Raw genomic sequence first — 26,911 nt, 5'->3', positions numbered from 1 at the left:
ACATACTTAATCAAAATCTGTTTACTGTAATGAGTTACCAACAAAAGTCTATTAACCGGTGCTTCCTGTTTTTTAGACCTCCGACAACGACCTTCACCTTCCCGATGTCAACATAATTCTCGTAATCACTTGTAAGCGAGATTTCTATAAATGAAGATTTTTTTTTTAATAATGAAATGAATTTCATTAAAATAACTTTTGATAACATTTAATTTGAATTTGGTATTATTATTTAATTATAAAAGAATCAAGGGGTAAAAATACGCGGTTGCTTGGCAATTTAAAAGCAACATGGCGGCTTAGGTCACCGTTGGAAGTTGATTTTATAACAGACTTTCATAAATTAGCTTTAATTTCACGATTATTTACATCAGGAAAGAAGTAAGTTAATTAATGAAATATCTGACAATTTGAAAAAATATTAGAAGTCACACATTCAACTTGTAGTTCATTGAGATATACTGTATTAAATTTATGACACCAAAAGGCCGACACCAAAATACATTTGTCATTTCATGATTTGTTGTTGAGCCTGGAACTATTCCATCTGGAATCATGCCAGTGTGACCATAAATCACGATCAATTATGTAATTTGTTGGCTTGTTTTTTTTAAATTGATACAAGGAATGCATTCAAGGGCTTGGTAAATTACAGACTAAACAAATGTGAATTTAACCCTCTTGCTGCAGGAGGGACACTTGTCAACACCAGCTGGTGAGGGACACATTTGTCCATTTGTTTAATTATGCAAGCTTCTAATCATTGCTGTATCTCTTTCCAATAAAATACTGAAGATTAATCAGTGTTATAACTTATAGTTCTCTTCAATACACCTTATTCATCCTCCATCACTCTGTTAGTGTTGCTGGACTTCACAAAGGTTCCCGTAAAATGTTAACATCATAATAGAAAACGTCTGACTCCACAAAAGAAAAGTTATTGTTGTATGATGCCAATAGTGCAAGTGCTACAGTTTCAAATGAATTCACTGTTGAGCATTTGACATCACATCTGACAACAGTCAACTGTCATTTTTTTTTTGGTACACAGAAACGTATCCGTATGAAGTTTTTGTTGACTTGACCTTGTTTTAAACATGCATAACATACTTGTCACTGGACATTAAGCAAACAACAAGCAATCAATCTGTCCATCTGTGAAACTGTGACACAAATATAATCTCTTTTGTTTTGTGTTACATGTATTTTTAATTATTATTTTCAGGGTAATAAAGAAAAAGCCAAAATGTCCTATGGTGGACGGCACCCCATTACTGCTACAAATCGTAGCATGAATGGTGCCCTTGGAAATTCCATGATGAATGGCAGTCTTGAAAATGGCAATGTAACACAGAGTAATCCTACAGGACTAAGAGCTATTGATCCAGAGGCTCTCAAACAGAGACTATACAGTTATGCTCCCCACCAAGCTCCTATCAATACCAGAGCTCTGAGATTCAACAGAGTTACCAGTACACAGATCAGAAAAGGGAATGTTCCTGCACAACCAAGACTTGAACCAGTGGTAAGCAAATTCAAGTTATTAATAGAGATTTATTATTAGTATTGATGAATTATAAAAATTGATATTATATTATTCTTTCTAAGAATGAAATATAACACGAAGAAAAGAATATATAGAATTAAATGAAAGTAAAATAATGTGATCTTCATGCAGAAAATTTTACATATAGGATTAAAATTTAATTTAAATTGTTATTTACTTCAGCCTAGTCTGAGAAATTACCAAGAGAAAAATAGTCCAGAATACATACAAAGAAAAAACAAAGATGCTCTAACTGCTGCAGGGAAATTTAACAAAGATAGTGATGAACCTGAGACCAAGAAACTAAAGAGACATGGATCAGTAGATCCATTAGATAGATCTCTGACAGAGTCTCCTCTGCCAGAACTTCCTGACACACTTCAACAAAAACAGGTATGGGTCTGATACACTTCAACAAAACAGGTATGTGTCTGATATACTTCAACAAAAATAAGTATGTGTCTGATACAAAAACAAAAGCAGGTGTGTCTGATACACTTCAACAAAAACAGGAATGGGTCTGATACACCAACAAGAACAGGTATGTGTCTGATACACTTCAACAAAAACAGGTATGGATCTGATACACCAACAAAAACAGGTATGTGATACACTTTTAAAAAAACAGACATGAGTCTGATACACCAACAAAAATAGGTATGTGTCTGATACACTTCAAAATAAACAAGTATGTATCTGATACACCAACAAATAAGCATGAAAAGTATGCTTGATACACTTCAACAAAAACAACTTTGTGTTTAAAGTTATGTTTCAAAAAGCTTGCATAGAAAAATGCATTCTCGAGAAAATTCAAAAAGGTAAATTCTAAAAGGTCTTGAAAATAGAAAGTAAAATTCTTTTTTGTTGGTTTATAGGAAGAGATGTTTAGAGTGCCAACTCCTCCCAAGGAACCAAAGCCTGCTTCACCCAGATCAAGAGTCCACGCTGCTGGACCTAAGTTGCCTGCTTCCACAAAGCCTAAAAGTAAGCTTAATATTTCTGGTATTTTTCATTATTTTATTGAACAGTAAAATTTTATTTTGCATTACAGTGTTACACTTTGTTTTTATTATCATGATTATGAAATATAGAATAAATTAAGTATAGCTTTTTCAGTATAATGATATTTCTTTGCAACAGATAAAAGCCTGCTTGTGGTTTTATTTAGAATCTGAAAAGAAAGAAATGACTTTTATATACATATTCCATGTGCCAATGTTTACCTGGGTTTTATTTTTTTAAGAGGCAATTTTTTTATTAACCTTGATACTATTATACATGATTTAACTTTAAATACTCCTGCTACTTGAAAATGACTATTTGATTCCACTGCAGTAGTACATTACACTTCCAAAACAAAATTGTCAAAAATATCTTTAAATTTTGTAAACAAAGTACAGTATATTGGGTCATTTTCACGTCAGGTTTTGTTTGCGGCTTGAACCTTTAATTGAACAATTAAATCTTCACTGTGTTATTTTTCACATTGTATTGCCTTGTACAATGCATTTAAAAACAGTGAAATCTTTGCATTAGTTCACTTTCACGATAAGATGTTTATCTTGAAAATTAGAAACACATGAAAATTTCCAGATATATACAGTATATCTCCTTTGCAGGGTACATTCCATATTTGTATTTTGCTCTTTTTTTTTGCAGTTGCTGAAACCCATGAAGGTTTAACAGATACCAGTGAAATAACAAACTTAATCAAAACAGACAGAAGTGTTGGGTTCCTGTATCTCAGTCCTGCTGTACCCAAATCTTCTGTTAAATACCACTACTACAATCTTAAGTGAGTGTGAATTTTCTCACCCTGATGATAGTTAACTATTGCATGAAGGCTGTGAAATTTAATATATTCCTGTCTCAACTAAACTGAAATTAAAGACACATACACACAATCCTTATGCGATATTTGTTTAATCTTTTTGAATGTTAAAAAGTTGAGACGAACAATCAAATACAGACAAGAGTGCAATATTTTAAATCTCAGACACACTCAAGAAAGATTTCTTATCAACTCTGACTCGGAGGAGAGTCGTCATAGGCTGGTAATCTTACTCAAAGGTGCCTGATATTTTCCAGTAGTGTACAATTCATGGTGTTAGATTCTTAATTTCTTAGCCTGTGGTCTTTGATGGGTAATGGTCTTATTGATTTCGGTTTTATCATAAATTTTCCTCATTTGTTATAAAAAGTGATCCTATCATGTCAAACATTAAGATAATAAGTGCAAATGATTGTAATTCACAGACTGAAATAAAAAGAACTAATAATGTAAGCTCTGAACTTTTTGTGATTTTTAAGCATGCAAACACTATGACATTGCCAAACTGTCATCATTTTATTTCTAAACAAGACCGTGAAGACTGAACTATTCTCACAAGTTCTATTATTTTTCCTGATTCCACAAAATTGGTACCTACGAAAAATGAAATAATCCACAGTAATTGTAAGCAAACAAGGTTTTCATGCTTTTTGTTGTTATTTCAGAGTTGTTAACCATGAACAGATTAACAAGGGAGACTACTGCACGATCAGTAGGAAGGGTGTGGCTAGAATGAGGAGTGATGATGAAACAGAATTTGTCACTTTAGACAGATGGGAACAGGAGTATGAATACTTTCAAAAACTTATTGAGGTATGAAATTATTATAGACAGTTTTAAGTCCTTTGAATTCAACTTGGGCCTATTTTAGAATGAAATGTTTGGGATGTCCAAAGGCATTCATAATTTATGAATAATTTTCTCCATAAATATAATTAGTGAATATGAAAATAGAGCATTCAAATTCCTTGTTTTTCCTCCACTGACTTCATTTTTCTCTTGTAAATAGCCAGAATGTAGAATTTTCACTTAAATGTTCCGTTTGCTTGATACAGAATATCAAAAGAAACCTTAGTTTTTACTGAAAAAAAGTAATTAAAAAGGGTCTTACATTATAAAAATAGGGAAAAAAATGAAGGAAAATAAAACAGAAACAAACATTGAAATAAAATGAAAGGATTGAATAATACTAATTTATCTTGTAGATTCCAACCTTTGCCAGATTTAGGAAGTGGAAAGCTTTCAGTGTTTGGAGAAAGAATGTCAGAACAAAGAAAATACAGTCTCATACAAAGTCACTCAATGACAACTTGTTTATACTTAATCCAGTAAGTTATTCTACTTGTCCAAATAGACATATGTCACTGCATTCGTTAATGTTTTCGAAATGTAAAGTCCCACGATCTTCTAAGGAATGAGAAGAGAGGTTAAGAAATTTGGTAAAGTGTCACTTGTTTGATATTTGTATACTTATATACATCTGATTTTTGGTAATAAATTTGGTAAAGTGTCACTTGTTTGATATTTGTATACTTATATACATCTGATTTTTGGTAATAAATTTGGTAAAGTATCACTTGTTTGATATTTGTATACTTATATACATCTGATTTTTGGTAATAAATTTGGTAAAGTGTCACTTGTTTGATATTTGTATACTTATATACATCTGATTTTTGGTAATAAATTTGGTAAAGTGTCACTTGTTTGATATTTGTATACTTATATACATCTGATTTTGGGTAATAAATTTGGTAAAGTATCACTTGTTTGATATTTGTATACTTATATACATCTGATTTTTGGTAATAAATTTGGTAAAGTATCACTTGTTTGATATTTGTATACTTATATACATCTGATTTTTGGTAAATATCATTTTTTGGTTGTTGCCAATTAACGGGTTAAAATTGGGCTTTGGAATTTACTGTTTTTTTAAATCAGGCCAAAATACTACAAATTTTGCATATAAGTAGTTGTGATATAACTATTGATACAAAAAAAAATTTTTTGGCACCTAACGTTATTAAAATTACAATGTTGTGAGCCCCTAATTATGTGTGTTGTAATTTCAGTTTTGGACCATTTTTTTCATAATTTGTTACAGTTTTTAGCATAATTTATTGTGGCCACAATCCCTTATTAAGAAAATTTTTGTTTCTTTGGATTCAACATCAATTTTGGCACCTTTTGGTTACAGAACATTTTGGATCGTAGCTTGCGACCATGGTTTTCCCAGAGCTTTTCAGTCAGAAAAATGCAAAAATCATCATTTTTTGACAATACAATGTATCTCTAAAATGTGCTGACTTTGACGCAATTTGCTATTATGACAACATTTGTTTGATCTAGCATTAAGGCTTTTGAAGTAAATCCGTTTCAGAACCAAATTGTTGCCTTTTGATATTTTGTGATTAAGTTGAAATTCAAGGCCATATTTTGCCAAATCAGGAAAATCTTTTCAATCAGAAATTTAAAAAAAGTTGTATTTTGTAGTCATTGAGACCAGCTTTACAGAATGTAAGAGAAATGTGTCACAGGATCAGTGAGATGGGACTATGTAAAATAGAAAAGAATCGTACTTACACACTACAGGAATTCAGGGAAGCTCAGTTTGCACAACTTCATGAGGTAAACTTTTATACTTCAATAATCTGTAAATCACTGTTGTCCTTGGAAACGTCAATGATGTCATTCATTCTCTTTCTACTGGACTGTGACATGTCTTCCTGGGGACTGTTACCTTGTGATTTAGCATTAAAAATCTGGCCCAGCATGTCAGTCTTATACAAAGCAGTATTGATATTCATATTACATTAACTTGTTCTCTTCCTGAATATGCATATTAATTTGCCGCTGGACGTTAAGCAGCCATCCATCATCATCACCATCTACTTGACTGAGAAAACCCCATATTACTTGAGTAGTGTGAGATTGAAAATTGTGCGATAATTTCCCATCTCGAGCTTCTTGACTGAGATGGATATGTCTTAAGTCAATTTGATTGATGTTCCTAGATAAAATAGTCATAAACAGATTTTCTATGGTCTATCAAACACTAGGAAGTTTCTCTTTTTTCTTAAGCATATTGAAAGCTATTAACACAATCTGTTTACAATCAAATTGATATACCAAATTATGATGGTAGCCTGTGTTGTTTCTTAAAAAAACAAACTTGTAGAGAGCCTAATGTTGCAAGTCTGTAGGAAGGTTTTAAATCTTTTCTATATTTTTACAGGTTGCTGAAAGGTTACAGGAGTTCCGTGAGTTAGTGAAGGAGGTCGTGAGAAGTGCCTGTAGAACAGCATTGCTAGAGGCAGGCTTTACACCAGATGATTATTACATAGATCAAGGAGCAGATAGTCCAGATCTGATGGGAGAGACAGGGAGAGAGTCCAGCTTCCTCATGCCTAGCTCTTATGATATGGATATCTATGGAGAGGCACCAGATAAAATGACATACACAGAGCAAGCCAACAAAAGAGCTCACTGCAAACGTTTAACATGGTAAAATTCATTTCAAGATCTTTTTTCATTTCGGTAGAAAATTTATTGACAATAAGTCTTATAAAATTTTCAGTTGCTTATAAAGTATCCAGATTCAACTTTGCTTCTAATCATGAAAGTTTATTTGCATATTCTGTTAAATTTATATATATATTTAATGATTATTTTAGATATATAGAACTTTAAGTAACACGTTCCTTTGTATATGCATGAAACTATTGCAGGTAATATTTTTGTATAAACGTTTTAATAATATTATATTAAAATTGGTTATGAATTAAAATACAATTTTTATCGCATATGAAATGTGAAAAAATTAACTATTAAGAAAGCAATGCATAGAATGTCATTTCACTTGCACAACCTGGTCATTCCAAGCTGAATATTGTATGCAAATATCTATAACCAATACATATATATATATATATAAATGAAAACTTTGACATAAATAAGTTTTTTTCACGGGTGCCAAATTTTATTTGAATTATAAATATTTAAAACTGAGATTGGAAATGGGGGAATGTGTCAAAGAGATAACGCAGAAAACAGCCCAAGGCTTCCATTAGGTCTTCAACACAGCGAGAAAATCCAGAATGAAAATTTGAATACAGTGAACATGATTAGAAATATTTTGTATAGTTTTTGACGTTTCTAAGATAATTATCTAAAAAGCAAAATTTCGAGAGAAAAAATATCTACTCATATGATCTTTCACAAAAATGTCTTTTTCTTCTACAGCTTTATACGACTTGCTGATTACCTGATAGTCAATACCATGCATGTTTTGGCAGTACACTCTGTCTTAACACTATTAAACCATCTTAAAGACCAACTCAACAATACACCAACACTAGAGATCATACAATCCTTTGCTGAGGAGGCAAAACAGGATGCTGAGTTGTTAGACAAGGACCCTGAAGAGGTATGGGGAAGGGTTTATAATAAATTAAGTGTGGATTTGCAGCTCAGAATCATTAAAACAAGTGCCATACTTTTTACAGAAGCAAATTTTTACAAAATCACATATGATTGAATTAGTTGTTCCATTCTTGACAAAAGGTCATATTTATCATATAATATAAAATATTTGTGTATCATGTAACTTAACATATGCATTAACTGACATGGTTCATCTGCATTGACATTCAATAATTTAATAGTGTTGATTGACATGTTTGAATAATAATGATAATTGTGTGTTTTTGAGATATTTGTTGTAACATCTAACATTTCATATACATGTTTCATAACAGATGAAAAAATGTGAAATTTTAATTTCAAACTTTAAATAGCTGTGTTTTATTTGTCTTATCCTGCAATTTACTATATGAATAAATAAGGTAATTTTCAAGTTTTGTGTATAAAGTTATGACATTTTCACCTTTTATTTGTTAAATATTAAGATTTTGGTGAAAATTTCAAAATCTTCTAGATTTCACCCACACTTAAGCCTAGGAAACATAGGGCACAGGGTTCGACAAACTAAATATGCAAATCAAATAATTTTGAATTTATTATAGCAAACATAATGTTCTTTTTGTTGTCCCATGCACTTTATGTTTCTGCTCCCAAAAATCAACTGAATAATTATGCTAATTATGACGTCATTAAAAGACCACTGATTCCTATCTAGTCATTGTTTTAACTAGGATTCACTCTGATAATTGCCATTGAACCCTTATCTGAAAATTTAACTAGAATTATGGGCAATTTTGGCGCCTTATTGAACCTATTCTTTTACTTACAGTATATTAGTATTCTATACCGTAGAAAGGCTTGTATAGTCCGCGGTTTTATTCTCCAAAATTGGACCTTCCAGACGGGGTGCGGACTATAGTGTACAATAAGCAAGAAAAAAGAGAAAAATTTCAATTTCGCGGGCGAGGTGGTTTGTTTACGTTCCGCCATCTTTGTTATTTATATTGTAGAGGGCGCTCTTATCATTTTTCAAACTAATAATTTTAACTCATCCATATTAATAAGTTATTTCTATTCAATATCAAATTAATACTGATAAATATAAAAACTAAACCTTTCATTACAAATTTCTCGTTTCTTTTCAATGCATTGGTTGAAATAAACTGGTATCTGCTTGATTGAAACGATACAAACATAGTGAAAAAGACAACCGTAAACCAGCTTAGAATTTGTAAACTACAAAACGTAATCGGTCATTGTTCGTTCCGTTTTGGTGTTTCATACTGACTAATATGGTTTGTATTAGCTTAAGACCCTTCAAACATTAATGTGATAGATATATTAAAGACTGTTTTACAAAAGGATGGAACTGTTTTACTTTCAAAGTCGTATTATAGTGATATCTGTTATGTACGGATTTCGACTCTCACCGGTTAATTTCTTCTTTTACACGTGCTTTTTAAACTTCCTGTTTAAACATACACTAGTTTCTAAATTGTTTTTTAAGTGAATTAAACTTATTTTAACAATCATGAAGCGTTCTAGAATCATTTACAAGCAGTTTCAGCTTCTGTTTGATGATGGAAAACAGGGTTTTACAAGAAAATACCGCAAACGACCGCACAGGATTTGAAATTACTGGAGTTTCATTAGACCTTTTCTAACAGTTACAAAAAGTTTTTTTACCTAAAATTTCGTGGGGAGAAGGGGGTGCGGACTATGTACCACTGCGAACTATACAAGCCTTTCTACGGTAAATGTCCTGTTATCTGGCTTCTTTGGTAGGAGTCACAGTTTATTATCGTGTCCTCATTGTGGTCTCTGCTTAAAGAAACTTTGATTTCTTTAAACATGCCAAAAAGAGAAGACTCCAACTTTGAACTTAAAACATTAAATTGCAGGATAAAAACAATATATGTACATTGTCAGAGTTGGTAAAAACTATTTGTACCCTGTTGGAAACAGAAGGAAAGCTTGTACAAATAGATTATATATTTTCTGATAATGTATAGATATTGTACATGTATTTGTATAAACATGTATATTGTTGTTGTGCTCAAATAATACATCATTTAACTTTGCTGTGCTTCACATCTAACCTTGCAGAGAGAAGCTATAGAAAAAGCTAAAAAAGAAAAAGAAAAACTAGAGGCTGAACAGGTAAAGTGGTATAGGCAGAAAAAGCTAAGCTGTAAAACTTGATTGTTAAAAATTTTCCAGGGTCATCTACAGTAAATTTTGAAATTTTTGTGATGTTTTATCTTTTGAAAATTGTAATGGAATATGTGTCGCTAAAATATTAACTTGAATTTGAAATTTTGATAGCATTTTTTGTATGCAGCATTATTCCTGAAATCTTACAATTCTGTCAGTTGTCAAACAATCACAATAATAAGTGCAAGCAAAAATTTCTAAATTTCCTGTATATAAATCATATTTCTGGTTATTATTTTCCCTTGAAAGAAGATTATGCATAAAAATTTGGAGCTGTTATTTCAACAATATTAAATTTAAATGATTTTATATTTATTTACAGATACACTGTTTCATACACATTTTATTCTACCTTTTAAGATATGTGGAATAAATGCCTGTGTTTGAAAAAGAAAACATAAAAACCTGCTTACACAATATATTTGTTATAATTCTTTTTCATTATATCACTTTTTTAGTTGAAATGCACTTTCATGTAAGGGCTTTTAATTAAATATGCTTTGAAGAGATGCTTTCTATTATTTTATTGCAACTATTTGATATGCTATTTATTTGCTTATGATAAGTAAAAGACTTCAGGATGTGCTGCACTTGGCAAATTGTCCTGAATAGGTTTGACTTGGACCAAATTAAGAAGGTACTCAAGATGAATATGCTAACTTTGATAATACTGTAGCATTCTGGAAGTATAGGATTATGAAGCAATTATGAAATAGATATTTTGAGATATGGCACACAAAATATTTCTTCATTTTTCTCTCAGTTAACTTTATCAATCAAAGCCAAGAATAATGGAAGATAAAAAAATCAGCCAATTTTTTCATTACCTACCTTATCATTCCCCTTTAAATTAGGTTTTGTCAAAAAAGGTACGGGGGATTAAGTAGGTTAGATATGTTATGTTATATAAAATATGTCCCCCTTTTTTTTTAGGAGGAAGAAGAAGAAAAAGTCCGACCACCATTATATATAACAGAGTTTGTGTTGGAACCTAACCAGTTGGCATTTGAGCCTGGACGTGACGAGTTCCAAGAAGGCTTGGATGAAGTGATGAGGAGGTTCCAGGAGTGTGTACTATCTGTACATAACCTGGTCACTGATGTGTACTTCAAATCATTTACAAGGTACTAATGAGTCTAATTGGTGCGAAATTTATACAAAAGAAGTTATTGAAAGAAAACTAAAATACCATTCAAATAAATGATTACAAAACTATACAAAACATATCCTTTTTATGCTCCAGATAGATAGTAGGGGGGCATTATTTTTTTTATGTACCAAAAAGAGGAGTATTTATTTCAATATTTACCTCAAATTGAACTCCAAAGCATACATATACTATAAAATAAGGGGATGTGGTATGTTTATTCAACAGAGTCCAAATGATGCAGATTCAAGTAACTATAGGTCGTCGTACAGCCTTCAAGAATGAATAAAACCCATACCATATAGTCAGCTATAAAAGGCCTTGGCATGGGAAAATGTGAAATAATTCAACTATAAAACCAACAGCCTGATTTATAACAAAACAATAAATGAAAAACTTATTTGATAGACAGCAACCAATCACAATTGTCTGTTATCAACAATTAAATATACTTTCATTAACATAGAATATGAACTTCATATGGTGAGCAAACAATCAATTTACTGGCTTTTAATATATATTTTATCTTTTCTTTAAAAATGAGAATACATCATGAGTTATGATTTCAAATAAATGTAAAGTGAAATATAAACCAATGCATTTGTGGAATACACAATGAATTGTATATTATAATTATTTAGCCCAATGATCAACGGAAAGTTTGAAGAGAAGAGTTTCTCAGAGGGCATCAATCTACAGACAATGTTTGAAGATGACAAGAATTTACAGACTCTTATTGAAGAAATTAAGGTAATTTATAAATAAGTTCAGAAGAGGACAGTTCAGAGATGGTTGTTGTTTCAATGTGAAGATTGAAAAAGTCAAATCGTGGCATTTTTCTATGTATCCATCTAGTCTTTTACACAGGTGAATAAAGCAAATGTAATGGTTTGAATTGATTTACACTAAAAAAAAAGTTGACAACCCTATTCTAGTTTGACCCCTCACCCTGATCAAAACCTTCCGTAAGGAGATGTCCATATGTTTATATTTTTATGCAGATGATTTTGTATTGATCCCAACACTGCAAAGGTTTTGACATTATCACACAAATTTTTTGTGTAAAATCAAAGTTATGTCTTATAATGTTTGGAGGTTACAGGGTCAGAGTTCTCCCAGTGTCTTTTAGCATCATGGTAATTGCTTGAACTTGATTCTTGATTTCTGAATGATTTTCAGATAAAGATTGTGTAATGCATCTGATGCTATAATTTCTGGAAACAAGTTTATATTTCAAAATTACTTGTTTACCAGGATGCTTTATGTAATTTGTGGAGAGAAAACAGGTTAATTAAGAAATTGTTATGATCAAAGTTATTGGTTAAATAGTTGTACAATTTAATATCCTATTATATTAAAGATGTAAAAATCAAATATTTGAATAGACTAAGATTAATATTTATTTATATTAAAACTTTGAGCTTCAATTATAAAATTATTACTTGAAAAGAAAAGAATCTTTCAAACAAGTGTCACACAAATTGCTTCAAAATAATGTTTTTGTTATATTTCAGGTGGCCTTGAACAAAGCCTTTAATGCAGCTTTCCATTATTCCAACACATTTGAACCACATAGAGAATTCTATAGACAGAACGAGAGCTTAGATTTAGAAGCTGTCAGACAACAACAGCATGGTCAGTAATATAATATGTAGTTAGGGGAAATAAGAAGGTTGCTTATTACCGAGAGTTGAATCAATCTATCTGTTGTCTATTTTAATACTGCAACACTATACCACAATATTATATGTTTAACTTCTCTGCAACCCTCCCCCTTGACGAAACAAACAAAATACAACAAAACACCAAATGAAAATCTGCTTTCTTGATTATTTTATGAAAAAATCAGCAAATTCAAAGAGGTTATTATTTCTTGTATAAAGAACATATATTCTGTTATGATTTCTAATGGTACTCCCCTGTCTCATCTGAAATTTTGAGATCTATGTTGAATTGCAAAATTGCAGAGTTGTTAAGCTATTCTTTTGGGGAAAGTTTTAAAACACATGCCTTGTGAACTTTCAAAAAATAAAATGAATTGTTTATGAAGTTGGCCATTTTTTGTTTGACTAGTTATTGCCATGGAAATAAAATGGTTTCATATTTTGAAACCCTAAACATTTCTACTCTCCTGCATCCATTTTAATGGAATAATCCTCAGACTGTTTCATCCTCATATTGTGATTATTAACTTATACATTTAGATGTAGCCTTCTTTGCTGAAGCATTGGCGAGATATCACAGCCAACACAAGATGGCCCAAGTCATAAAGGAGAAGAGACCAATCGGCATGTTACTTGTGGATGCTGTCAAAATGAAGAACTTACTCATGCCATCACCACTGAGATGTCTTGATGTAAGATGATTAAACAGATTGAATGTCCTAATTAGTTGTAAAGACAGTTTCATTTGAATGAATGTTTTGAGTTTAGACTTGCGCCCCTTTGTCTTTCAATTATTTTACCGTGTAGTGAAAAAAAGAAGAAGATTTAAACCATTTTACAAATGAAAAAAAAAAACCATACATTGACAAAAAATCATAACAAATTAACATAAGTTACCAAATGCAACAAATAAATAAATGAATAGAAGAAGATAGAATTGATGATAAATGGGAAAAAATATCTCAACATATTTATGATTTCAAATTTATAATATTTACCGTAAACGTTAAATATTTACTGCATCCAGATTCACAGATAAAAAGTCACAGTCTCAATTTGATTAATAATATGATTTGCATTGTACTTTTAATTCTGTTTTTCAAGGGAAAGGCCCTTGCAAAAATTCTTACTTTCATAGAATATCAGTAATATATTATATGTTATTGCCTACTTATAAGAGTGGAATTTTATACATATATTGTTGCCTATATTTTACAGTGCATTAATGACTTGCTACCTGTTCTGGCCAGAAGTGAAGTAGACAGGTTGATAGCTGAGTTACAGGATGCTCAGTTCAAGCTGGAGGTTGGTCCAACAACCACACTTGAGTTTGTACATACTCTAACATTCCTGGATGATATACAAGTCAGGGTAAGTTGGATTAAATCAAGAAGAAAACAATATTCAATTTACGGTTTGATGCAGAAATTTCTTTTAATTATTCAAGACAAATACCATGTGGAAAGATCAATCTGAATTATAAACTTTGTCAAAAAATCTATACATTAGGGATTGTTTCAAATTTTCTTATCCCATGAAAATTTATTTATTTTGAGACCAGTGCCAGCTGAGGAGACCTGAAGTAATAGGCATAAATGTTAAAATCAAATCTATATTTAAATAATAATAATAATTGTATGTTTTGCTTTGATGATGATCAAAACAGAACTGAGTAAAAGTCTTTGTTTAGATTTAAGCAATAAAGCAATAAAACATCTGAAGATGTAGCACATTTTCTCAAACCTTGTTCCCTTCATTCAGTGTCCTGTAAAACTTCTCTTAAAACTTTAAAATTGCATATAATTTAAAGACAGAATGATAATTAATGAATTTTATTATTTTTAGATTGATCCATTAGACAAAGAAGCTATGGTTGTCAAAGATATGTATGATTTGATTGAACAGTTTACAGTTCCCACACCACCAGAGGACTTTGCTGTGTATCAGGTACGATTTCATAAAAGCGTTAAAGTAATAGTGTTACAGAAAGAACAAAATATAATACATGTATATACACAAATACTATTTAGTCTATCTGTTCCCTAGTTTGTATCCAAATTAAAGATTTACCTCTGTGTTGGTTTAATGGTTGTCTAAAACTAACCAGAGAACAGATACTTCAGGAATCATGACATCACAGTGAAAGTATCCAATGTGCTTTCATGAAATTACAAAAGATTTTCGGCTGTCTTTAAATGATTGTTTGATTCACAAATATCAAACACAATTAACAAGATAATTATAGTATATATGTCAAAACTAAGCAGCTTTGCCATTTGTTCAACAAAAATTCAGTTTTTTGCTTATTTGGACCTTGAAATCACAGTATTTATAGATACATTATTATCTTTTTCATTGTTCGCCAAAAAAAATATATTATTACAGTAACTTTATAATAACTTCCTCTTGAACATAATTTAAATATTTGACCACAAAAACCAAATACTGAATCAATGTTATTGTTTTTGCAGACACTGAACCCCAGCATCACCAATGTGAGAAATGCAATAGACAAGTCTTTAACAGAGAGAGATGCTAACATTGACAAGTTCTGTACACACCTCGACAAAGATATCGCTGAACTCGATAAAGAAGTCAAAGAAATCAGAGCAGAAGCACAGGTACATAGTCGTTCTTTTGTTGTTTTGCTAAATCTCATAAGGTGATTCCAAACACCTTGACGAAAATCAATTTGGCTCGTTTAATTTTCATAAAATTTTGACAAAATATCTACCCTTTGATAAATATTTTAAAAAACTTGAACCACAGACTTTATCGAAAAAATTTCATTGGTTATATAGCAGTTTGACAAACACTAACTTTGATCATTGAGAAGCTTAATATTTCCTTAACAATAGAATGTGATTAAAACATTTAGATGAGTTTTACAGAGGATCTCCCTGTAGTGTTATGTACCACCTTATAAACAATTACATTGGAATTTATAAGAGTAATCAAATAACATAGGTATATATTCATATTGCACAGTCTTCGTGATAAACATTTGAAGCTACAGGCCTAAAGCTGAATTTTATGAAAATTTTAGTTAGATTCTATTGGCATGTATAGATGATTTTTACAGGCCCGAAGGCATTTTTACTAGCCTGGGCTGGTGGGCCTGTGGTTGAGCGTGATGACTGATTGCATGCATTAACTAATTATGATGTTTAGTATTGAGTTGTAAAATTTACTGTATTTTCATTTTAATGAGAGACTTTATTTGTTTCATTTCATATTTATCAAATGAGGATTAAGATGAAATGCAAAGGGATTAAAAGGATGTAAGGTAGCTACACATGAGACAAAAATTTCTTGAAGAACATTTTTTTCTATTTTAGTGCATTTGTTTTTTTTTTTGATGGTGAAGCTCAAATTCTTTCAATAAGAATTTCAACTAAGAGCAGAATACAGGAAATTTTGCTTATTTTGTTTATTAAATATGCTGCTTTCAAAATATTTTATGTGAATTACGTTTAACCATTGATTTTTGCAGAATCCATTGATTTTGGACAAGGATGCAGACAAGACCAAAGTGAAAGCCATTCTCAATAAACTTTTGACTAATATGGAAAATCTACAGAAAGAGGCCTTCACATACAAAGCTTATCAAAAGAATTTCAAGGTGGAAGTTACAAAATATGATGCTCTAGAGGAAGCTCATGCTGAACTGAAACTAAAGGAGTTACTGTGGACTGCTATAGATGATTGGGACAATCTGTTGGATGAATGGATGTCTGTAAGTGTCAGGATAACATTATTTAAGATGAGGTCAAAAACATTAGAAAGGAAGGGGGTATTGTTTGGTTGTCTGTAAGTGTCTGGATAACATTGTTTATGATGAGGTCAAAAACATTAGAAAGGAAAGGGGTATTGTATGGTTGTCTGCAAGTTTCAGGAATAACACGATATAAATGATTTGGTCAAAATCATGAGAAAGTGGAGGAGGCATTGTAATCTTACCTAGACTGCTGTAAATCATACAGATATATTGTTTGAAGTTTGGTTGTCTGTAAATGTCGGGAATAGCATGATAGGAGAAAAATAAAACTTGGGAATGGAAGGGGACACAGATGAGTCGAGACTTTTAACAGTTGCAAAATTGTGTATATCTGTACCCATCGTTTTGACAGACAAGAAGCTAATCATGCTGTGTGCTGTTTATTGTAGGTACCATTCGACACACTGGAACCTGATGCCATGAACCAAACAACTTTGAAGTTTGCTAAGTCTGTGATGCAGCTAGAGAAAGGTCTACCTCCTAACCAGGTGGTGCCTGTACTGAAAGAAAAAGTGGAGACCATGAGAGACAGGGTAAGACTTTTGAATATGACACCAACTGTAGATCTATTATAATTTGTGGGTTTCTCATTTTTGTTGATTTCTTACAGAGCAAAAACATTGGATAATTAAATATGAAATTATTTTCCCTCGAAGAGTAGTACAGAATTGAGATAAACCAGCAAAAGAGAGGCGAAAGATACCAGAGGGACATTCAAACTCATATGTCGAAAATAAACTGACAACGCCATGGCTAAAAAAGAAAAAGACCAACAGACAAACAATAGTACACAAAACACAACATAGAAAACTAAAGACTGAGCAACACGAACCCCACCAAAAGCTGGGGGTGATCTCAGGTGCTCTGGAAGGGTAAGCAGATCCACATGTGGCACCTGTCGTGTTGCTCTTGTTAGTACACACCCGGTAATAAGTCTTTAATTTGGTAGGTCACATTCGGGAAAAGAGGGCGGGATTGTAGTTATGACATTAGGAACATATCTGCAATCATTTGTGAAAAGTATAATCAGCATATTTGAAATACTTCATATTCATAGTAGGAGGGAAAGGAAGCTGCAATATGACATTGGTAAAAAAAATGTTGATTGTTGAAAAGAACAACTTGTGTAATAATAATTTTTTTATCAAAATTGTATGATCATTTGTCTTTTCAATTGTCTCATTCTTTTACAGTTACCTGTAATCACAGATTTACGTAACCCCTCACTTAAACAGCGCCATTGGGATGTCATATCTCAGGTCCTGGAGTATGAGTTCTCTGATGAGGAACCATTATCATTGGGTAAACTATGTGAGATCAATGCTTTCAAATTTGGTGAAGCTTTACAGGAAGTGTCTGGTCAGGCTAGTTCTGAAGCCAGTCTGGAATCCATCTTGAAGAAAGTTGAAGATTCATGGAAATCGACAGAATTTACTGTATTGCCTCACAAAGATTCTAAAGACATTTATATCCTCGGAGGTACAGATGATATTCAACAGTTATTGGACGACAGTAACATTAATGTGGCAACTATTGCCAGCTCCCGTCATGTTGGACCAATCAAAAACAAAGTCGAGGATTGGCAGAGACAATTGGACCTATTTGGTAAAACTTTGGTATGTGCTTTTAATGATGTTTCTCTTCTTTGTGAAAACTTTTGTTTATATGTTATCTCATTTCTAAGCAAAAACCTGGGTTTTATGAGTATTGCCCATGACATGTCCCCTTAGGGTGTTTGTTGAGCAATATGATTGCATAACAATTAAATTTTACAATTCACTAACATACTGCTCTAAAATGTGTTTGGATTATGCAAACAAAGCTTGGAAAAAAACAAGTTATTAAAAAATGTGGAAAACTTAATTGTATTGTGCCTTCATAGAATTATTGGAAAAAAGGAATACATTGATTTTTTTATCCTCTGAAAATAACTAAAATGTTTATCTGTATAAAATGAATATATTTAACGATAAGACTACAAAATGTCTTTACTATTCTGTGTAAAAAGAAGCTTCAAAAATCATATTGCCCAGAATTGCCTGTTTCTGGGAATATTGTCCAGGGCAGGATTTTCCCACCTGGGTAATACTTTGCCAACCCTGAACAGACCTAATGTAAGGAAATTTGAATTTTGTGCAAACTTGTGCAACTTTCCCACCTGCAAAAAATGATAGATGAATAAATAAATAAAAAAAGATTTTTAATAGTACAGTATACTCCTTGTCTGGTATAAACAAGCATGTCACTTTTGAAATGGCAGAGCAAAAGAAATTGTTTTCTTTTATTTTCACAGCTTAATCAAAAAAAGCATGTGAAAAACTAAAAAATAAGAGTGTTGAAGTAATATTTATCGAGAATTAAACTCTTTTTTCCAGGATGAATGGCTAGACTGCCAGAGAAATTGGTTATACTTAGAAAGCATCTTCAGCGCCCCAGATATCCAAAGACAATTGCCTGCTGAGGCTAAGATGTTTATGCAGGTGGACAAATCTTACAAGGACATAATGAGAAAAGTGAACAAAGTTCCCCTGGCCATCAGGGCTGGCACACAACCAGGATTACTGGAAACATTCCAGAATAACAATGCTTTGTTAGACCAGATCCAGAAATGTTTGGAAGCTTATCTGGAATCTAAAAGAGTTCTGTTTGCCAGGTTAGTTGAAACATCTTGAGGAAAATGTTGATCTTTTCACTTTTGTTAAAAGACTTACTGTAAATTCAGAAATTTTTGCGATGTTTTCATTTAATGTACTCCAAAATGAAAGTAATGTAACATCATTGCTAGAATTTCAAGGACCTTGTTAGCAATTAGGAAGTTTTTGGTGTACCCTGTTGAATATATTACCCAGAATGCATTAGATTCTGAAATGATGAATTGAATGTAACATTATATAAATGACATTTGACTAGATATTTCTTCCATTAATTTTTCATTAGTTTAAAAACTATTTAACGAATATTTAAATTTGAATATTAGATGATAGGAGACTGATACATATTTATTTGAATTTCAGATTTTACTTTTTGTCCAATGACGAATTGTTGGAGATCCTGGCACAGACCCGTAACCCACTGGCAGTCCAGCCTCATCTTAGGAAGTGTTTTGATGCTATTGCTAAATTGGAGTTTGGTGTTCAGGCCAAAGCTACTGAAGATGGTATGATATCCCTTTACAAATTGTATGATCGGTTTTGCCTGTTTTGTGGTATTTTCTTCTACTACATCATAAACAAGATAACCTACTATTTAAGATAAGCTACTTCTTCATAGTTCACAAGATAAGCTACTTCTTCATAGTTCTCAAGATAAGCTACTTCTTCATAGTTCACAAGATAAGCTACTTCTTCATAGTTCTCAAGATAAGCTACTTCTCCATGAGTCCTATATTAAGCATAATTTTTTTTATAAAAGATATGAAATATTAAAATAAGTCCACATGTTTGTTCAATGAAGTATCAAAAGCATTACGTCTTTGAGTAAATCCATCTAATGGCTTTTAAAGCTTACAAAATTAAGCTCTTTGTAAATTGTATATGTTTTCTACATTTACAGAAGAAATCCAGTACAGCAATGATATCCTGGCTATGTTGTCACCTGAAGGAGAGAAAGTCAGTCTTGGAAAGGTATGTGATCTTACATGTTTGAACATTTTACAAATAAAAAAAAAACTTTGATTTTTGTATGAATAAAAAATGTATACTGTAAATGCAGAAATGTTTATGGTGTTTTTACTATTGCAAAATTTGAAACATGGGTTTTGCAAAAATAAAAACCAGGCATTTTAAAATTGATAGCCTTATTTGTATGTAAATTTCAAGAAATTGCAATAATTAATCTCTCATTTTTGTCTTTTGTTCAACTACTGTAAATTCAGAAATTATTACGATGATTTTATTATTGCGAAAAATGTGACAGGGTTATAATCGCAATAATTAAAACTCGCATTTTGAAATTTTTTATATGAATTTAACAGGATTTTTCTAAATATCACAAAAATTAAAGTCACATTTTGGTCTAAAATGACAAAATTGCATTAATAAATGCACGCAATAATTTCTGAATTTTACAGTATTACAATGTTAAATATGCACAACAATTTCTTAATTTTCAGTATTAGGATGGTACAATTTTTAATGACCATAAAAATATGGTTGTGATATGAATGCCAATATAAGCAACTTTAGGTCAACAGTATAGCCTTCAACAATGATCAAAACCCTTACCTTTATGGTCAGCTATAATTTATGTTTTTATTCTGTCCTCAGGGATTGAAAGCAAGAGGAAATGTTGAAGATTGGCTGAATAAGGTAGAAGAAGGAATGTTTGCTAATTTGAGAAAACTGGTAAAAGCAGCCATTACAGATTACGAGAACAGACCCAGAGGGGAGTTTGTTGTCTACCATAGCTCACAGGTGGTGCTGACTGTATCCCAGATTATCTGGTGTAGAGATGTCACAGAGATCCTAGAGTCAGACTTTGACAGAGTCGAGCTAATGAAAGAGTTTGAACAGAAAAGTTTCAAGGTAAGATTTCCTTTTCTAAGGAACAGATGTTATTTGATTTTACTACTAAATAAGCAAATTTGGGTTAGACATTATCGAAATAGCGATTAATAACAAATGTCAACCAAAAAGACACCCACAGGTCAGCGTAAGGTCGTCAACAGTAATTAATTGTCTGCCATATGTCAAACTCTTAATTCAACTAAGTCTTGACATTAGGGAATAAACCGTAGCCTTTATTGACAAATATACTAAGAAATAAACAGTGATAATAACTGCCTCGTAACAAACATGTATACATGAGATGGGTTTAAACAATCTTGGAATTTTTTTTCATATATAGGATTCTTTGTATGTCTTTTATGATGAATAGAGTAAGTAATTATTTATTATAATTTGATTAAATGAACTATCACTGTCGTATATCAATACATTATGCATGAGATTAATAAAACATTAAATTTGTAATTTAAAGAAATAAGCAAAGATGAGAACGAAAGATAATAATTATATCATTTATATATGATATATGGTATAGTTTTACAACTCTTGCTTTAACTTTATCCATAGATTTACGATGAAATCAGATTACAAAGATTTCTGTCATATTTTACAGGATTTGTCTGAGTTAGCTTCTATTGTGAGAACAGAAATTCCCAAACTAGCCAGAGCCAATTTGTGTGCTTTAATTACGTTAGATGTACATGCCAGAGACATGATTACAGGAATGGTCAAATCACAGGTGTGTATAAATACCAAATATGTAGATATGAAAAAAATAGGAATCTCTTCCTGAATACCAGGAGACTATAAATGAACACTATACGTTTATTGCTTCATGTTATCTGTCAGCCTGTATTTGTATAGTAGAAAGGTCAATTGCAGGTTCCAAAACAATTCAAGCACGAAAACTGGCTGTCAGATTTATGAACAAAATGTGAAACAAATATGATAGACAGCAACAAATAACAGGGAATTACATGGTTATAAACAGCAAAATGACTGATAAAAGGTTTTTAATGGCCTGAAATTAAAGAAGATTGTTCATTAGTAGGAACAATGAATCAAATTGAAACATACACACTAACAGGGTTTGAAGCACTTTCCTGTTTATTTTAAGAAAGCTAAGAGTATGATGTTTTTAGAGTCAAACATTAATAAGTATATACTAGCTATTTGAACAAAAAGGGTAAACAAAACTGTTAGCCAAAGCCATCACTATAAGATCTTAGTTAGTACAATGTTTATTTTTATGTTATATAGGTTGCCAGTGTAGACAACTTTGAATGGCAGAAACAGCTGAGATATTACTGGGACTTGGAAATGGATAACTGTGTTGTCAGAATGTCTAGTTCTCTTTATGTCTATGGTTATGAGTATTTAGGAGCATCACCTAGACTTGTCATTACTCCACTTACCGTAAGTTTGGTTTTCATTCATTTTACTGAAAAAAAAGTTCCCTGTAATGAAGAATCTGTTGTTTTTTTTTATTAAATCTTTTTTTACAGAAAATACGCCCCTGTACCATGTGTACTGAAAATTAACCAAATTTCCTATTTGTTTTTTTTTTTTAAGTTATTAAATCTTTTTATAACAAAGGTAGGTTTGATATAAAGTGAGTATAATATTACCAATTTCACAAGATTCTGATATATCAATATATAGTGAAATTGATGTATGTGAAATATTGTGAAAAACAGAGACACAGGAAAAAATTCTGATAAACGTGGAAAAACCTAGATAACCAAGAAAAAGAGATGCGCTTGAAAAAATCCAGATGAATATGAAAACAAATTTCCTTTGAAAAAAACCTAGTTAAATGTGAAAAATAATTGACCATGAAAAAATCTAGAAAAGCATGAAAAATATATGCACTTGAAAAAATCCAGAAAAGCATGAAAAATGGATGCACTTGAAAAAAATCCAGAAAAGCATGAAAAATAGATGCACTTGAAAAAAATCCAGAAAAGCATGAAAAATAGATGCACTTGAAAAAAATCCAGGTAAACATGAAAAATACATGCACTTGAAAAAATCTAGATAAACATGAAAAATAGATGCACTAGAAAAAAATCCAGATACACAGTGAAGTGTACTAAAAATGTAAAAAAGTGAATCTTGTTTTCATTTTCTACGGGTTCTAAAAAATGTATTTCCGAAAATTATGTCTGTGATATGTTTTAAATTGACAGGATCGTTGTTATCTGTGTTTGATGGGAGCTTTACAGTTAGATTTAGGAGGTGCCCCAGCTGGACCCGCTGGTACTGGTAAAACTGAAACTACAAAAGATTTAGCCAAGTCGCTCGCCAAGCAGTGTGTCGTCTTTAACTGTTCCGATGGTTTGGACTATAAGGTAATAGGAAAAGACCTTTAGAGAACCACTTATTCTTCATAATACAATGTTTACTCAAGAATAGTTATAAAAGAAATGAAAGAATTTTTCAACTTTAAATTTCATCGATGAATGAATACCATATGTATTGTTTAAATTATATATTGACCTCTATATGTCTTTATAAAAAAAAAATCTTTGTGTTGTTGTGTTGCTGTTTCTCCTACATAACTCAAGGTTAGTGGCAATCAATGTGTTTCTGAGAGTCTTCCCAAATGTGGAATGTATCAAAGGTTACTTTATTTAGTTATCACAGTAGAGACTGAACTATGAATGTTATAAGACATGTGAACATTATTGTCTTGTTTCCTTTATGAAAGAAGTTTGAAATTACTCTTATATATTTAATAAGTGAAAGAAGGAAATTTTGTTCAGGGGCTTTTCCTGAGTGGGGGGTTGACACTTTTGAATAATGTATACATGTACTGTGGATTCATTTATTTTCATGGGTACCAATTTTCGTGGATTGAGGAAAACTAGCATTTTCGTGGATATTTGATTTCATGGTTTTGCCAAAGTCTGCATACATTCTTATTGAAAATTTGTGTATTTCATTTTATACATTAGAATTCGTGGTTCCCGGGGTTACCATGAAATCCACGAAAATTGGTATCCAATAAACAATAATGAATCCACAGTATATCATTATAGTTGAGGGGCAGATTTTTTCTGAACTTGCCCAATCTGGTGCATGATTTCTAATTTGTGTATTTTTCATTACAGATGATGGGCAGATTTTTCTCTGGACTTGCCCAATCTGGTGCATGGTGTTGTTTTGATGAGTTCAACAGAATTGACATTGAAGTACTTTCTGTCATTGCCCAACAGCTGATCACCATTAGGAATGCAAAGTCGGCCAAGTTGTCCAGGTTTATGTTTGAAGGACGTGAGATCAAACTAATACCTACGGCCGCTGCATTTATCACCATGAATCCAGGTTATGCTGGACGTACTGAACTTCCAGATAATCTGAAAGCTTTGTTTAGACCGATAGCTATGATGGTACCCAATTATGGTAAGTTTTCAAACACTAATAAAACATTAGAGTTATTAGACGTTTAAATGTTTAAAAAAAACTGAAATTCCAAAGAATTTAACTTTTGCTGAAGCCGCATCACATTGGGTCTTTTGAGGTTTTTAAATTTGTGAAATATTAATCACACTTCATACCCCGAAAATTTAACCACATCTGTAAAAATGTCTCTGCTCAAATGACCCATCGTACAAATCCAAGTTTATGAGATGGACAGAGGAATGGAAGAAAAGGCTATCATTGTCATCCACCTGAAAGGAATTGGTCAAATTGACTTAATACATTGATGTAATATATTTATTTATTTCTCTATTTCAGCCCTGATTGCTGAGGTGATCTTGTATTCCGAGGGATTTGAGGACTCAAAGTCTTTAGCCCAGAAGATGGTACAGATGTATAAACTGTGCAGTGAACAATTATCCCAACAGGATCATTATGACTTTGGTATGAGGGCTGTCAAATCTGTGTTAGTCATGGCTGGAGCTTTGAAGAGACAGAACCCAGATAAGAGTGAAGATGTAGTGTTGATTAGAGCACTTAGAGACAGTAATTTACCCAAGTTCTTGATACAGGATGCAGCTCTTTTCCAGGTATGTAGTTAAGTATTCTGCTCATGCAGAGACATGTATGAAATATGCATTAAATACTAAATTGACCATTTGAAGGGAATAAGTTATGCAAGGTGTATATGCATTTTTTAACTTTTCTAGATTCATTGCAATTTAGAGTTTAACATACTGTTATAGATACTGAACAGCAGTTGCTCACATCTTTGTCCTTTGGTTTGCCTCTTTTGCAATTATAACACATGTCCTTATTTTTATATTGCCTGTGACTTTGAATTAATTAACAATGTTGCTGTCCATCAGATTGTCTTTTTATAAATTTTCTGCTGACAGGCATGACATATCTATGTGCCAATATTTTATTGTATTATTTATAGTAAAAAAACTGCAAGTTGATCTCTTGATGTCATTTTGATTGTTTTTTTGTGTCATAGCAACGAACAACACATGGTCAAGGTTCCCTGACTTGGTGCAGGCACAAAATATGTAGGGGTAACAGGTGTTTTTATTGGGTAAACATGATTTTTTGGTATATAGAATTGATGCTTTTAATATATAGATGTATGTCTAAGGCACAGAAATGATGCTTTATAGTCAGTGTATTTCTAAAAACCATGAACCAGTGATCCTCACACAAAACCATGAACCAGTGATCCTCACACAAAACCATGAACCAGTGATCCTCACACAAAACCATGAACCAGTGATCCTCATACAAAACCATGAACCAGTGATCCTCATACAAAACCATGAACCAGTGATCCTCACACAAAACCATGAATAAGTTATCCTATCTTCACACAAAACCATGAACCAGTGATCCTTACACAAAACCATGAACCAGTGATCCTGACATAAAACTATGAACCAGTGATCCTCACACAATACCATGAACCAGTGATCCTCACACAAAACCATGAACCAGTGATCCTCACACAATACCATGAATTAGTGATCCTCACACAAACAATGTGAATTGTACTTGTGAAGTTATGTACTTTTACAGGTTACATTTAAGACTTATGAGCAAAACTTGAATTTTATTTTCACAGGCCATCTTACAAGATTTATTCCCTGGTGTTGAGATCCCAGAACATGATTATGGACGCCTTCGAGAAGAAATTATCAGTGTGATTTCCGGAAGAAAGTTACAAATTGTGGAATCACAGATCAAAAAAATTATCCAGTTTTATGAGACAATGGAAGTCAGACATGGTGTTATGTTGGTTGGTCCTACTGGAGGAGGAAAAACAACAGCATACAGGGTAGGTTTGGATACCAGTTGTATATGTTCTGCTTTCTTTTTTTGTGCAACTATCTCATTGGATACTGAATGGTTTCTTTAGTTTCATACTTTAATCTATTCTGGTGGAATTATTTTTGCCCGGGGCTATGTGACCTGTTATTGATGACGTCATAAACGTTCCTAACATCAATGATGGACGAGGACGATGCTTATTTTGTTAACATCTATTAAAATGACAGCAAAATGTGTTAAAGAAAATAAAGAACACTAATATTAAAAGAAAATCTGACATTGAAATTATATTATTCAAGGACTATAGTTTTGAACTGTTATTTAGTTAGAGGAAACAAATGTATGATCTTGGCAGAAGGAATATTTAAAACCTTTCAACTTTTTTAAGCATTTGTATGTATAATATGTAATAGATAGATTATAACATGTCCTTTTGCATATGGGCCCTGGTATCCTCCCTCGACCCATATGAGTCCTCTGCTAGCACCATGGGCTGATATAATTGGAGTATCCAGATATGGAAAAGGACATGATATTATCTATGAGGCCCC

At 31.9% G+C, this 26,911-nt stretch overlaps 1 protein-coding gene across 5 annotated transcripts in view; it reads left to right on the top strand.

The window, feature by feature from the left end:
* Positions 1-276: 276 nt before the first annotated feature.
* The window catches only part of LOC127721933 (dynein axonemal heavy chain 6-like), a 69,022-nt gene continuing 42,387 nt past the window's right edge, over positions 277-26,911 (top strand). For all 5 annotated transcript variants that reach the window (XM_052228755.1, XM_052228754.1, XM_052228753.1 and 2 more), the window contains exons 1-31: positions 277-381; positions 1,226-1,525; positions 1,730-1,939; positions 2,425-2,533; positions 3,209-3,344; positions 4,046-4,193; positions 4,586-4,708; positions 5,877-6,011; positions 6,619-6,887; positions 7,626-7,809; positions 9,912-9,965; positions 10,953-11,143; positions 11,808-11,916; positions 12,681-12,801; positions 13,371-13,522; positions 14,049-14,201; positions 14,676-14,777; positions 15,302-15,451; positions 16,324-16,566; positions 16,998-17,141; positions 17,802-18,224; positions 18,984-19,261; positions 19,623-19,765; positions 20,161-20,231; positions 20,874-21,131; positions 21,727-21,852; positions 22,374-22,529; positions 23,303-23,464; positions 24,227-24,518; positions 24,855-25,126; positions 26,155-26,367. In XM_052228755.1, coding sequence (XP_052084715.1) covers positions 1,247-1,525; positions 1,730-1,939; positions 2,425-2,533; positions 3,209-3,344; positions 4,046-4,193; positions 4,586-4,708; positions 5,877-6,011; positions 6,619-6,887; positions 7,626-7,809; positions 9,912-9,965; positions 10,953-11,143; positions 11,808-11,916; positions 12,681-12,801; positions 13,371-13,522; positions 14,049-14,201; positions 14,676-14,777; positions 15,302-15,451; positions 16,324-16,566; positions 16,998-17,141; positions 17,802-18,224; positions 18,984-19,261; positions 19,623-19,765; positions 20,161-20,231; positions 20,874-21,131; positions 21,727-21,852; positions 22,374-22,529; positions 23,303-23,464; positions 24,227-24,518; positions 24,855-25,126; positions 26,155-26,367 — 5,406 coding nt within the window. In that variant the 5' untranslated portion in view covers positions 277-381; positions 1,226-1,246. The remainder of the gene's footprint in view (positions 382-1,225; positions 1,526-1,729; positions 1,940-2,424; positions 2,534-3,208; positions 3,345-4,045; positions 4,194-4,585; positions 4,709-5,876; positions 6,012-6,618; positions 6,888-7,625; positions 7,810-9,911; positions 9,966-10,952; positions 11,144-11,807; positions 11,917-12,680; positions 12,802-13,370; positions 13,523-14,048; positions 14,202-14,675; positions 14,778-15,301; positions 15,452-16,323; positions 16,567-16,997; positions 17,142-17,801; positions 18,225-18,983; positions 19,262-19,622; positions 19,766-20,160; positions 20,232-20,873; positions 21,132-21,726; positions 21,853-22,373; positions 22,530-23,302; positions 23,465-24,226; positions 24,519-24,854; positions 25,127-26,154; positions 26,368-26,911) is intronic.

Source organism: Mytilus californianus, unplaced genomic scaffold (genome assembly GCF_021869535.1).
Source record: "Mytilus californianus isolate M0D057914Y unplaced genomic scaffold, xbMytCali1.0.p SCAF_12, whole genome shotgun sequence".
NCBI classification, from domain to species: domain Eukaryota; kingdom Metazoa; phylum Mollusca; class Bivalvia; order Mytilida; family Mytilidae; genus Mytilus; species Mytilus californianus.
The sequence above is the reverse complement of the archived record's forward strand: the minus strand, read 5'-3'. Positions and strand labels throughout refer to the sequence as shown.